General features: G+C 41.4%; 1 protein-coding gene across 3 annotated transcripts; it reads left to right on the top strand.

Annotated features, from left to right (window-relative positions):
• Positions 1-1980: 1980 nt before the first annotated feature.
• Positions 1981-13049, top strand: METTL22 (methyltransferase 22, Kin17 lysine). 3 transcript variants are annotated; one of them, XM_005487634.4, is made up of 11 exons: positions 1981-2221; positions 3776-4110; positions 6490-6837; positions 7229-7269; positions 7355-7499; positions 7948-8019; positions 8115-8168; positions 8707-8787; positions 9419-9521; positions 10308-10476; positions 12155-13049. In XM_005487634.4, the coding sequence occupies exons 2-11, from the start codon at positions 3981-3983 to the stop codon at positions 12188-12190; spliced, it is 1179 nt and encodes a 392-aa protein (XP_005487691.2). In that variant the 5' UTR covers positions 1981-2221; positions 3776-3980; the 3' UTR covers positions 12191-13049. The 3 variants fall into 3 exon arrangements, with proteins under 3 accessions (XP_005487691.2, XP_074408910.1, XP_074408909.1); XM_074552809.1 differs by lacking the exon at positions 1981-2221 and adding an exon at positions 2272-2293; XM_074552808.1 differs by lacking the exon at positions 1981-2221 and adding an exon at positions 2725-3002.
• The last annotated feature ends 1432 nt before the right edge of the window (positions 13050-14481 follow it).

The raw sequence follows: 14481 nt of genomic DNA, 5'->3' as shown, positions 1-14481 counted from the left end.
AACTATTGCTGGTTGATCTGAGGTTTGGCTATTCCTTCTCAGATTTAATATTTTCATCATGCACTTGTACACATCCAGTTTTGAAGAGTCACAACCTGCAATGAATTTTAAAAAGACTGACTAGTCACAGTTCATCTCTGATGAGAGACTACAAGACACAATGTCCTGACTCTTACTCATTATTACCTGATCCACCAAAAAACCCCATGAAGTGTCAGCACATGACACTGAATTCAAAGGGGGATTGCAGGAGGGACATACCTGAAGCAATCAGCACAGCCAGCTCTTTGGTACTTGATCAATGGATGAAACTGGCCCAATTCATCATTTCAAACAAGCAATTAAATCTTGGTAAAGTTGTCTGGCAAGTGAGGTAAATTTAAGCAAATTCCTAAGTCATATGGCTGTGAGGAAATGCAACTTAGGTGCAGCCTTAAAAAAGAGGTACATCAGGGGAATTGGCTGCCGAAGCCCTCTTGTGTGTGGTACAGAAACTGCAGCTCCCTAAACAATTTTCATTATCACCCACATTATAACATCTGTAGCCACAGATCTTCTGCAGCCACGAGATATTCCTGCTCTGCCCAAATATTATGCATATGTGAAATGAAGTATCAGAATTTCTTAGAAAAGCAATTGCAGCAGCTCCATTTCTCACATAATGTACCTTCGTGTTTGAAAATCCCCATGTAATGGAGCTTTTTAGCTGCTCCTCTAATTATACTAAGCCTGTGTACCAGTAAGTGCCTCTTGCTGCAGACTGGTGAGATTTTGTGACAAATAAAATCTGCTTCGCCTGCTTAGTACTCCAGAGCAGTGAGAACATGCCAGCAGAGAGAGACACTGCAGTAATAATTTATGTGGCAGTGTATCACCACGGGAAGTAAAATAATGTTCTGCTCTTTCACAGGAGACAGATAAAAGGAGGACAAATCTCCAAAGCATTTTTGTCAGATATTCATCCAATAAAATTCCCCACAGAAACTGCAATGAGATATGTGAATGGCTTCTGTGTTTTCATTTTATTGCCACTCAAAACTCTTGACTGTAAAAATAGGGAAAGATTATTTCATTCTTTTAATAATTATTTTATTAATGCTTAGCCTTTGTTGAGGAAGGCAGATGATGAGAAGGAGACATCTAGAAATAGATACAGAATATAAACTACATTCCAAGGTTTTTTTAATCATTGACTAATACTTCCTACTACTCAAGAAAAATACAAGGATCACCTTTAGCAATTGACATTAGCATCATATGACTAGAAACTAATATGTAAATGCCCACTTTTGAACAAAATCCTCCTGCTGAAAGATAAAACAACTTCAGCAGCCCCTGCAGACTGGCAGAGGAGGTGAACTGGAACACAGATGGGAGTTTGGAGCACAGCTCTGTCTGTGATTTTGCACAGAGGGCAGGTCAGCATGTCCAGTTGCTGATGTGTCCTGTGCCCACTGCACGCTCTGGACTGACCACACAGCCCCAGGGCCACACCAGCTGCCAGCTCTCACGCAGATAAGCTCAGCTGGGAAATGACTCCTAAGACACCATGGTCCAAAACACAGATACTAAAATCTGCTGGTCTAACTCCTAGGCAAATTTCTGTTGTTAAAGCCTCCCAAAGACTCTGGTTATGATGTTTCCACTCAGTGACTAACTCAGTTTTGTTTATTTCACCTGGTTTATACGTAATTAAAACCTCTTCAGAATTAAGCAACTAAACCCCCAATTCCCTAAATAAGTGAACAGCTGTTCCTCCAACTAATTTTACAGTGATACTGGAATTGACATTATCTGGACTAAAGGAGAAACGCCTATTTGCCTCTGCAGAGGTTTTCCCACTTTGTTTTCATGCCGTTTGTAGATTTTGCATGGCATTACAGACGAACCGAGAAAGGGCAAGTGATGCCAGAAGCAATTAATAATAGAACGCGAGTAGGAAACGCGTGTTGAATCTCCGAACCAGTCCTGCGGACGCTTCAGCGCAAGCCTGACCTGCGCGGCTGCCTTTGGCAGGCTTCGAGCAGGGTTTAGTGCCGGGTGATTCTCCAACACCACCGAGCCCCGAGCACGGCGGGCACCGCTCGGCCCGCAGCACCCGCGGGGGCCGCCGGGCAGCGGCGTCAGCGGAAGGAGCCGGAAGGAGCCACAGCGGCACGGAGCGGCGCGGAGCGGCACGGAGCGGCGGAGAGGCGGGACCCGAGCGGGGAGAAGCGGAGAGGTGGGAGCTGAGCGGGGAGAAGCGGGAGCTTAGCGGGGAGAGGCGAGATCTGAGCGGGAGAAAGTGGGAGAGGTGGGATCTGAGCGGGGGAACGCGGAGAGGTGGGATCTGAGCGGGGGAACGCGGAGAGGTGGGATCTGAGCAGGGGAAAGGGGGATCCGAGAGGGGAAAGGGGGATCCGAGAGGGGAAAGCGGGAAAGGTGGTATCTGAGCGGGGAGAAGGGAGAGAGGTGGGATCTCAGCAGTGAGAAGCGGCAGAGGAGGGAAGGCGGGATCTGAGAAGGGGAAAGCGGGACAGCCGCCGGGAGGACGCGGGACCTGAGCGGGGAGAAGCGGGACGGGCCGGTCCGGCCGGGAAGACGCGGGACAGGCGGGTCCCACCATGGGGACAGGCGGGTCCCACCATGGGGACAGGCGGGTCCCACCATGGGGCCAGGCGGATCTCACCATGGGGCCAGGCGGATCTCACCATGGGGACAGGCGGGTGACTCCATGGGGCCAGGCGGGTCACACCGTGAGGACCCGGGCCAGGCAGGTCCCGCCCGCGCTGCCCGTGCCCGCGGAGCCCCGCCCGGCCCCGCTGGGCCCCCGGAGGCTCCGGCGGTGCCGCAGCAGGAGCGGAGCCCCCGCACTCATCTCCCGGCGCCGGGCACTGCCCGCAGCGCTGCGCTGGCTCCCGCCGGGACACGGCAGGCTTGGAGCTGGCAGAGTTAACACAAGTGCGCAGCCACAGATACAGAGAAGGCGCTTCTGAAGGCGGGAGTGTTGCGAGTGTGGATAGGTATGGTGGTCCGGCAGGGAGGGACTAAGTTATCACGGGTCTGGAGCATCTCTCTTAGGAGGAAAGGCTGAAGTTGAGAAGAGGTGACTGAGGAGGGCCTTTTTAATGTGTGTAAACATCAAAGGGAGGGCTCAGAGCACGGACCAGGCTCTGCTCCCTGGACCCAGCAATAGGGCAGGAACTGATGCCCAGGGAGCTCCACCTGAACGTGAGAAAGAACTTCGCTGTGCAGGGACCGAGCCCTGGGACAGATTGCCCACAGAGAGTGTGGAGTGTCCCTCACTGGAGATACTCCAGAACCATCTGGAGACGATCCCATGCTCCAGATTGACCTGCCTGAGCAGGGAGGTGGGACCAGATGAGCCACTGTGGTCCCTTCCAGCCTGAACCATTCACTGATCTTGTTCAAGCACAACTGGATAATAGCAAATTTAGCATAATCATTCGGGATGGTAATGCCAACACAGGAAGGGGCCTTATTCCCTTTGAAAACCTTGATTTGGCATTGTAATTCTCTGCAGTCATGGTAACATTAGGGATTTTTCAGGGGAGGTTGTTTGTAACACAAGCAAATTAGCAGCTCTTCCTAAAATACACAGTGGCTGCCACTGAACTACTTACAGTCGTATATTTGAGGATTCTGTGAAAGAGAGCCTTGGAGCATTGCTACTCTATTGAACAATGTCATCTGATTTTTAAAACCTGAAGTACTGCTGGAGCAATGTTCAGGCAGTGTCAGGCTACCACTAAAAGCTGCCTGTGTTTGGTTTTAGGTTGAATATTCTGATGAGGAACTTGTTGTCTTGGAGCGTGGTGGAGCTTGCACGATCCCACCTTCACAGAAACGATGTCCTGAGTTTCCCTTGGTGAGCAAAACTGTTGCTGGACCCCTGTAAATGGAAGAGAATGGAATCCCTTTGTGACAGCACTGCATGAGGGCTGTCTGAGCACTGCAGATGCTGCTCTCAGCAGCACCCCATGGCAGATTTAGCAGAGGAGGAGATGGATAACCCCACGTTCAGGAGTGACACTGTGCTGTCTGATGTCCACTTGCACTGCCCAAGCAAAAGGCACCTCATGGTACGACTGAATGCAGTCGGACAGCCAGGTAATGGATGCTGTGTTTTAGCTGTACTCAGATCTTTGGAAGGCTCAATCCTCCTCTGAGTGGTTGATATTAATAGTTACATATTTTATTCCAGCTATAAGCAGAATCACCTCCTACTCCGTCTTTAGAAAGAGGGCTAGCTGTGTTATCCTTGTGAAATTAACTCCAGAAATGAAAACTTGTAGACAGCTTGTCTTAAAAATTAAACTTTAAATTGCTTTTTGAGAAAAAGTAACCCAATTTACTCACTTATAGGTTTAATTTTATGGCTCATTGAGCAATATTGTCAATATAGCACTTTGGGAGTCATGATTTAAAATAAGGTTGTGATGTTTCTTAAACACAAACAAAAGATGAGAACCCAGGGGTTTTAAATAGTGTAACTTAAGTTTAAAATACAAACCATCAGTAATGAATTTATCAAGTTTAATTAAATGTTTATGTGATGATTTACCTTCTATTCAGGGGAACATAACAGCTTTCTTTGGGCTATGTGGTGGGGTTTTTTTTGTTTAGATTTTTTTTCTGTTGGCAGGGTTGACTTTTTTGGGGGGGGGTGTTTGCTTCAAAAAATGTCAACAAGAAAACGCAACGCAGCAATGGCTTTAACTGACATAGAATTTGAAGAGTCAGGCTATAGAGGAAATGAGTTGGCAAATGCCCCTGGCTGATTGCCAGCTTGTAGGTTGCTATAAAGTTGTCAAGGGAACTGACCTTGAAGCTGCTGGCAAAATGTTCTGTACAAAAGTCCTGCTGTGACAGAAGTGTTAATTGTTTTTTCAAACCCAGCTGTGACATCAAAAGAGTAACTCCTGCAGCTGTTCTGGTGTATGACAATGTGAAAAATTATCAAAGTAGGCCTGACAAGGAAATAAATAATAATTTTGACTCTGTTCAGGTCAAAACCCAGGTAATTAATGCTGTGGTGGGTCTTCATGCGGTTTGATGTGTGTTAGCTGTGATTGTGCTTGGTGCAAAGAACCTTTCAGCAGAAGGAAGTGACAGTGTGTTCTACCTACTTCAATGAGCTCTTTCTGGGAAATTCTTCTGGTTATTGAGACAAGAATTGCGTGGTAGTATTACAGCCTTTAATGCCATAACAATTTACCAGGGCCACTGTGCTGTGTTTTGGGGAAGTTTGTGGGGATTTAGTCTCTTCCCCTTTGAGTCAGTTTGACTTTCCACCTTTTGAATGCTGTGGAAATGCAGAGGATAAGAATGGACTTGGAGAACAAAGCATTTCATTCACTGATGGCATCCTCTATTCCAATTAGTTTCATTTGGTCATCATGCAAACAGTGGAGACTTCAAAAATTTGTCATGCTAGGACAGGCATTGAAGATTTATTAGATCCAGCTAAAAATGATCTTACTAGAGAGGAACCTCTGTCAGATTTCAGTAGACCACCTTGGAACATCTGGCCTGCTAAAGAAACTGGAATAGCTCTCCATAAATTGTGAAACTGTTGAAAGCAGTGGTGGCAAACACTTTATCTCTTCCCTTTTGTTGGGAGTGAACATAGATGGAAGGAGTCTGGAATGTCTGTTCTTCCTTATGTGTGGTATTCAGGCAGTACAGATTCCTTTATTAAAATTGCAAGGTCCATGTTTTAATAACTTAAAATTTTAATAGAAGCTATGTCACTGAGTGATTGTTGTAAAAGATTTTTAATTAATTGGTCATTAAGAATAGCTTCAGTCGTTTAATCTCTTTGAATAATCAGTATGAACACTGAAAAAAATTACAGAAGTGTCAGCTTTGCCTCCTGTGCACTTATTTCTGTTCTTATATACTGAGCCAATTTCAAGGCTTGAAGTTGCTTGAATTCCTAAAGACTTTGCAAGCAACAAACAAAAATTCAACTTGCATTTTACTAGAACATTCTTCTTTCTTACAAGATAGGAATCTTAACCAAAATAAATGAATTCTAACTTATATTAATTCTGCTTTGAACTTAATCTGAACTTCTGTGAACAGAACTTTTGGAGGATGTAAGAAAGAATCTCCTGTGCCAAGAGTTAAAATAAATGTTACTAAATTACTAAATATTACTAAATCAGACTAATAGTTAAAATAAATATGACTAAATTACTGCCAGTAGTTAAGATAAATATTACTAAATCAGATGAACATGCCCATTGTGGTTGTGCAAATGCTGAGTCAGCCAGTGGACTGTGAAAGTGCTTTGCTGATTTCTGCTGACAGAACTTAATAACAGAAGTATTTCTTCATAGCAAATAAAACTGCATTTCAAGTTACCTATTTCATTATTTACTCTATAGATTTTTAATTCATGTAATGCATGCCAAAATCTCATGCATGTGGAAGGTTCTGGCTCCTCTGGTGTTTAACCTTTCCTCCCACACTGTGTTCTTACAGTGTTCCTGTCATATTTCAAACTCCTGTGGAGCACAGAAGATTTGGCATCTGGGAAACACGTGAGAGAAATTACCACAGGAAGAGAGCAGCAGAGCAGAAGTGGAGATGAGCTGTGTGACCAGGACAGGAGTAACGTGAAAGAAGGAGAATTAAATAGTGAAGGAGTGGAGGCTCTGCTGGATGATGATGGAGACTTGGAAGTGGTCAGAAGGCCTCGAGGTGCCTCTGATTTGCAAGCAGAGGATCTTTTGAGGGATATAGTGTGCCCTGTAATTCTGATGAAAGGGAAGGAAGATGCTTTTGAAGATGAAGAGCAGGAGTGCACTTGCAGTGATGTTGTTAAAATAGGTAAATAATAAGTTTTCAGTCGGGGAGAAATGTGGCAGATACGTTTCAGTAAAACAAAAGAAAAATGGGTTTTCTTTAAGGATGGAACAGCAGTTTGTTAAGTGAAAGAAAATAATGATCACAATACTGTGACACTGCCACAATACTGTGATACTGCAAATAAAAATTTACCTTTTTTCTCTGGAAAGGGTTTGGGCAGTGGTATACCACAGGAAACTCAGTGCTTCTTAGTTAGAGTGGGTGTTTGGCATTATCCAGCATTATTGTATAGAATAAAGAGTGTTTAGTTCTACTTTTAAAAGGGAAGCATAGCCTTAGTTCCAAACTTGCCACTGTGGAACTTGATTTGAACAATTTTGAGGTAATTTTCTGTTCTCTCTCCTTTCCACAGAACACACTATGGCAACCCCCTTGGAAGACGTTGGTAAACAGGTACGTGTTCTGCCTTGTAGTGTCTTGATTTTCATGGAATGTGCTTCAGAGCTGGTTCAGTTTTAAGTGCCTCCCTTGTCCCCAGGTCTGGCGTGCTGCCTTCCTTCTGGCTGATCACATTCTCTTTCAAAGGGACACCTTCAGGGGCTGCTCTGTGCTGGAGCTGGGAGGTGGCACTGGAATTACCAGCATTATCATGGGAACAGTTGCCAAGAGAGTTTATTGCACAGGTAAGGCAGTTTTTTCAGTTAAATATTTTCATGAGACTTGCCAAAGCAGTGCTTTCATCCTGGTATTTTCAGACTAATCTGTTCAGTTATAGTTACTCAATTTTATTAGTGCATTTCAATTTGTGTTATTTACTGAGAAATAACAGGAACATTCTCAAGGGGGTAAGAAATCTCAAGAGTTTAAAAGCAAGATATGTTGCAGTGAACTCAAGATAGTGTGTCCAGATTAAAATAGGTAGTGTAGGAATATGGCTTCTTTCTTCAAGGCTTTCAGCTTCGAACTGAAAGAGAAAAGGAAGGATTCTAGGGAAGCAATCAGTGGACAGACTTGCTCTGAATTTTCCTTAATCTCATGGGCTTGAGAGAAACTTTGAGTATTAGTCTGAGAGGCATACATGGCCCATACAAAATATTCCTGTTTTTAATATCATTATCACTTCTTTTCCAGATGTTGGTGATGATCTCCTGGCCATGTGTGAGCAAAATGTTGCATTAAACAAGCACCTGATGGAGCCAGGAGGTAGGTGCTGTATGGTCAGACTCTGACTCTCTGCTTTAGCCCAGGTGCTGTGTGAAAGACCATTTGTGACTGATGTGATCTTTCTTCACCCCCAGGAGGGGAAATTAAAGTGAAAGAACTGGATTGGCTGAAAGATGAATTCTGCACTGGTAGGTGTTTATAATGGCTCCTTTTAGATTGGGCTGGGTGTTTGATGTTACATGTTCAAAAGCCTCTCTTGGGCCTCAAAGAAAATTCTGGTTAATGACAATATTTGATATTGCCAGTTGAAAAGGTTTTATGTTTATTAGACTTTCAAGGAAAGATTCTTTTAATGAAGAATAATTTTTTAAAAGCATCATAAAATAGGAAGATTAATCAAAACTTATATAAGGGTATATCTGGGGTTTTGTTTAAAGATGTGCTTGCTTTAATGTATTTAAAGCTGTGATCTTGCTACAGGATTGTGAATTCTGAAGTGAAAGAAAACTTTTGCTTGCCAGTCAGCCTTGGGAGGGTTGGACATAACACAGAGGAAGCAGAGGACTGGGGGAACTTCAGAAAATGAGCAGGGAAGGTTTTGATTTCCCTGGAGTGCTGTGCTCTGTTTATGGAGTAGCAGCTGCCCACAGGAGCCAAGAAGTTCCTTTTCTCCAGTCATTTGAGATATTTAATCATGTACACCCAAAGCCATATTCTTTCTTTCAGATCCTGAAGCTCCTTATAGCTGGTCTGAAGAAGAGATTGCTGATTTGCTTGATCACTGTTCTGTGATAATGGCAGCTGATGGTAGGGAAATATAAACAGTAAGCTTTTCAATCAAACACTCAGGCATTATGAGTAATAATTTAAATGTACCTAGCTTGCTTTTAAAATCTAATAGGTCAGACCCTTACCTAATTTGCCAAAGCTCTGCCTTAAGTGTTCCTGTCTGTATTTTTCTTTTCTTTTATTTACATTCTCAATTAGCAATTATGAGAACAGAGGTTGCAAGCTGTAGCTCTTCCTTTTCTTTGGTGTGTCCTGCTTTCAAAGGAGATCTGGTTATAATGGTAAATTAATAATAGCCTGGTGGGGGTTTTTGTAAGGAAAGAGGCTCTCTCCTGTCTGATATCCTGGCTTTTTTTAGCTTTGTAGTAAGATTATTTCCAGGCTGAGAGAATTCTTGTCAAAGCTTGTCAGTTGTCTGATAAATTATTCCCATTCTGATGAGAGAAAGCTTAAAGAAAGCCTGGCATAAATAGCAGCAGTGAATACTCTTACAGGGTCAGTTGTTGCCATTAAAAATGTACTTTGCACTTAGAAAAAAAAGTGACTTGTTTGATTTGAGTAATCAAACTAAGGCCTGCTGTTTCATAATGGACACTTCAGTAAATTATATCCTTAATTATACATATGCTCCTAATCTTATTTTTTACAGTGTTCTATGATGATGACTTGACAGATGCCTTGTTCAGAACTCTGTATAGAATCACACATAACTTGAGAAATTCTTGCACAGTTTACTTAGCACTGGAAAAGAGGTGAGTATTACCAAGAACTTAATATAAAATGCACTAAAACTTTGTATGTTTTAATTAAAGGTTGGCTTCTGATTTTCATTGTATCAGATGATCACAGGCTGCAGTATATGTTCAGAATAAGCTCTTTTTTTTTCTACATGCTTAATTTTTATCAGTTCAGGATTTGAGTTTAACAGGAGTTTTTGCCTTTTGTTGTCCTGCCTTTGTCTCACCTCTCACCTGAGATGTCCTCTGTGCAAATAAGGATAAATAGCTGGCTAGATTGATATAATGCCTGATAACATTTACTGTCTATTTTTGAGGTCACAGAATGGAATTAAGTGGTTTAGAATCAGGGTATTTATTTCTTAGCTTGAGCAACTCTAGAACAGTTTCTCTTGTTTACTTTCAAGGAATCAATGCATGTTTTTAAGTAGTTGTGTGTTGCAGTCCATTCATAAGCTGATACACAAATAGGCTTTGCTTAAATCTCTAGAGATGTGCAAGTAATAACTCTTGCTGTGGTTTGCTGCCAGCTGTTTGTCCAGGAAGCCAAGCCAATGATTCTGTTGTGGCAAAGTGCCCTAAAATCAATGGGAAAGTTCATCCAAGAGTTATTGTGTACTGATGCTGACATAACATCTTCTCTGCTTTTCAGGAATGGGGAGTGTACATTTTTTTGGCTGCTGAAGGGAGTTAATTATGCTGAGAAGATTCTTTTCTTTTTTCATTAGCTGAGGGAAGTTACACACCTATTTAAGATGCCAGTATAGGAGAGATGTTCTAAATGAAATGCTCTTTTGCCAGGCTGAACTTCACTTTAAGACATATGGATATTACATGTGAAGCCTACAGTCACTTTAGAAATACTCTAACTGATCTGGAGAACCTCCAAGATGGAAAAATGAAATATACAGTGGAGCACATTAAGCCTGATTTCTGCCAGTTCCTTGTTTATGAAAGGATTGAGCAGTTGGTAAGTGGCATTCATAAAAATAAATGTAATGTGTCAGGATAATCATCTCAAATTAGTTATCGGCTGTTTATGGAACATGAAGGAAGAACAGAAGAATAAACATTATCTTTCATTTCTACTTAGTTTTTTTTGATTTAAAATGATCCTTGTTTGTGCTTACATAATCTGTACTAGATTGACATGTCCTGGTTTTGGCTGGGACAGAATTGATTTTCTATCACCAGCAGGAGGGTGGCTGAGATTGCACTCAGCTCCTCAAAGGAGAGAGACCTTTCCTTTGTAAAATGCCATTTTTGTGATTGAACTGGAAAATGGGACCAATATCTCTTCTCATTTATTTTCTTGCAGGAGAGCTTTCATTTCACACTTTCAGTAATTGCTTTCCCAGTTCAGAGTTCAGAACATAATGTTTTAATATCTATGAAGAAGTCAATTAGCTGTAAACTTCTGTTTTTGAGAAACATGTCAGATATATTATTTCTGGTTATCTAATTACCTTTCAAGCACTTATGGTTCTCTTTTTCCATTTTTTTTCCAATCTGTGTGCTCTTAGGAATATTATGCAGGGTAACAGCTAACAGACTTCTAGAACAATCCAGTCTAATGAATCTTTATAGAGGAGATGCAAATCTTGCACTGGATTGCAAATCTGGTACCATGAAATTATGATGTTGTAGTGAACATACTGTGTGTACACATGGTGAGGTGACAGGGGCCACAGCTGCTTCATGTGATTGATTTATTTTACTTAGTGCTGATACCTTCAGGCATAAAGTATGTGTAAAACTTGTTTAAAAGTTTAAAAGTATACAAAAGTAACCTGGTTTATAGATAAATGTGTAAACTCATTCCCTGGCTACTTTGAGGAAGGCTGCTGACCCTTGAAATCTCTGCATTTCTAAAATGCCAATGTTTTTATTTATCATTAAATCTATTGCCACAATTCAGAGACGTCATGGTGAAGAGTGTGTGATAGTCTGCTTAATTATCCTCTGTGGAGCAGACAAAGCATATATTAATGTATTCTAAAGAAATGAAGTGATTATGCATTTTTCATCCTTGTTGTCTGTAGGATTGAAAAGGGGATTTGTGTTTATATAAGCCATGCATTTGTGAGACTGTGATTCCTCAGTAAATTATTTCTTCAGGTGTTTTTTTACCAGCATTATTGAAACCATTTGTCAACACAGGCTAAGAAAAATAGCAGGATTATCAGTCAAAATACGTGGGATTAGCAGGATTATCAATCAACATCATGCAGATCAGTGAATCACAGAATCACAGAACATTCTGTCATCCACAAGGACAATGGAATCCAACTCTTAAATGAATGGCCTCATACAGAGACCCAACCCACAACCTTGGCATATAATTATCACCACGCTCTGACAACTGGGCTAATTTCAAACTATTTTAAAACAAACTACTTTTTACTAAACACACATTTTTTTTTTAAATCAATGAAGCAATCAGCTATAGTGCTCTGTTTCAAATAATTGTTCCAGGAAATTACAGACATGGATTTGATATACATCCATGTGATAGATGGATACTATCTATAGATGGAGGTATAGAGTATGTCTTAAAACTTGTCTTACAGTGAGCATGTGGAATTTTTTCATAATTCCAACCTACTGATGTGAGAAAATACCTGTATGTGTTTTTTCTGCTCCTGCAGGAATTGTGGAAGATCATGGCTGAACACCTGACGTGACAGGCCCATGAGGAGAGGGAAGATCTTTACCTAAGGAGAAGGGCTGTTTTGGTGTTCTGTTAAGGATTTTCATCCCAAGAAAAGCCTCTTCCTGGTGGAATTGTGTTCTCAGAAAGTATTGCAATGCAGTTTTGCTTTACTTTTTTGGCTCTGGCACTTCGTTTCTTGGACTTGTGCAGTTGGAAGTGGTTTCTTTGATGTTTCCAAGTACCTGCTGGATGCCAGGCAGTGGCAGTGACAGGGTGACTTGCTCTTTGCATTGATGACTTCACTTTTAGAGTTTGGCAAAGAAGTATTTACCCTTTTTCATGTGGCTGATTTGCAGATGCCGTGCATTTCCCTTTTCAGTTTACACAACATGGATGGACACTGTTCTCAATCTTATCCCAGTTCCAAATACAAATACACATTATTTGTATTTATGGACACTTGTGAAACAATGCTCTGGACAAGACTTGTTTGTCATGAATGAACTTTAAGAAATTTGTTTATGAAATTGGCCCTTAATTCTCAGTTTGTCCTATATAAATCACTCTAGTTTAGGGCCACTGTCTGACTTGAAAGGAAACAAGATGCATTTTGTTTGAGCTTCTAAAAATACTCCACAGAGGTTTTGGAGCAGGGGAGGTCAACCCTATATTGTCCTGCAGGAATTTTAAGCTATTCTGTCCAGGGCAGGCTGAGGATGAGAAGATACCACATGAAGGGAGATGTTACAGCTCTTTAAATATTTGGAATTCTACCCTCAGCACACACATGTGAGTTTGGGAGTAGGGAAGTTGCCAAGAATGTCTTGCCTAAACAAAACTGGGCCTCCAATATCTTTCTTTTGGATTAAAATAAAACATATTTATTGAAACTCTCCTGTGTTATTAATGAATCAAAAAATCTGCTTGCACTTTTATAAATGTTATGTGTACTGCTGTGTTTATATCACTTTGCCATGGGAATCCTTGTGCCCACTGCATTCCTCAGCACCAGGAGGGTGTCAGTGATGGAGCTGTTCCAGCCTGGGACTTGTGGGAGTGTGAAAGATGTTCCTTAGAAGCATCTGAGGGACTTCTTGAAAGCCTGTTTTACATTTGGTGTAGGTCAGTTATTGCATAACCTGCTTGTGTGTCTTTAATGGGATGAAAGGTTATTAGATGATGATGGCCATTCCCTGTGAGTACAAAGTAAAAATTACATTATGTTCGTTACATATCTGCCTAGATTAATACAAAAATTCTCTCTCAGAGCCCTCATTTGAACTTCAAAGATGAAAAATTGTATTTTAATCCAAAGATTCCCAAACTAATGTTTGTTGGTTTGTTATGTAATGTTACTAACTTTGGTAGATTCAACTATTTTTGAATGTAGCTGCTTATTTCAGTAGTGATTTTTTGAGGGCTGTACAAGAATGTGCAAGGCTGATGTGAAATAGTGTGAGCAGTTACAGAATCCTATGGTTTTTCTCACACAGGATTTCTCAAAGTTTTTGGAATTATCAACAGAAACTTAAGACCTATGAATATTTCTAGTCAGCTGGAGAGATTAAGTTTTCATTTGGAAAACTGATTTTCTCTTTTGCTAAATAAAGTCATCAGGCAGTTGGGAGCATTTCTGGACCTGGTTGGAAAATCCAGCAGTCATCCAGATGTATCATTTTCTGGAGAGAGGAACACAGAGGAGGTGAAGGGGAACCTGTGGAGCCCTCAAAGGGAGTAGTGTCTTCTTGGGAAGAATCTTCTTGGGAAGTCTGGCAATGGATAGACACATGATCTTCCAGGAGGAATCTGGTTTGAAACAAATGATTTTCACTTTTGTCACTGCCATATGGTGCAACAACAAATGCCTTTTCTCAGTCTCCACCCATCTCCTGTTTTAATCTCTTAAGAGAAGCAAAGGTGACACAATTATATAGTCAGGAGAAGAACTTGAACTTTATGTGACATCCAAGTAAGCATTGCAAACTAATTGCATTTATTTCTTTCAAATCTTTGTTGATGTGAGACTTGGAGAGTTGCTTTGTTGTGAATGTCTGTGTGTCATTTTGCAGTAGAAAAAAGCTGAAGACACTCCCTTGATGGGATAGATTCTGTATATTTATCATTGTTGGATGTTCTCAAGTGTAGGTGGCTATTTGTAGGCCATCCTTGTAGCTCCATCTGCTGTACAACACTTTGAGTCAAAACATTTTACAGTTTGTTCAACACCCTGTTCCTTTCTAGTTTGACAATGTTGTATTTGGAGTAACAGTTTAGGTGGCATGCGTGGTTCTGCACTTCTCACCTAGACTTGCAGATGAAGCT

This window comes from Zonotrichia albicollis, chromosome 16 (genome assembly GCF_047830755.1).
Source record: "Zonotrichia albicollis isolate bZonAlb1 chromosome 16, bZonAlb1.hap1, whole genome shotgun sequence".
NCBI classification, from domain to species: domain Eukaryota; kingdom Metazoa; phylum Chordata; class Aves; order Passeriformes; family Passerellidae; genus Zonotrichia; species Zonotrichia albicollis.
Note: the sequence above shows the minus strand (reverse complement) of the source record. Positions and strands in the feature narration are given on the sequence as shown.

Coding starts and splice junctions, on each gene's coding strand:
- METTL22 (XM_005487634.4), top strand. CDS start 3,981: ATGGCAGATTTAGCAGAGGAGGAGATGGATAACCCCACGTTCAGGAGT. Junction 6,838..7,228: donor CAGTGATGTTGTTAAAATAG/GTAAATAATAAG, acceptor TCCTTTCCACAG/AACACACTATGGCAACCCCC. Junction 7,500..7,947: donor CAAGAGAGTTTATTGCACAG/GTAAGGCAGTTT, acceptor CTTCTTTTCCAG/ATGTTGGTGATGATCTCCTG.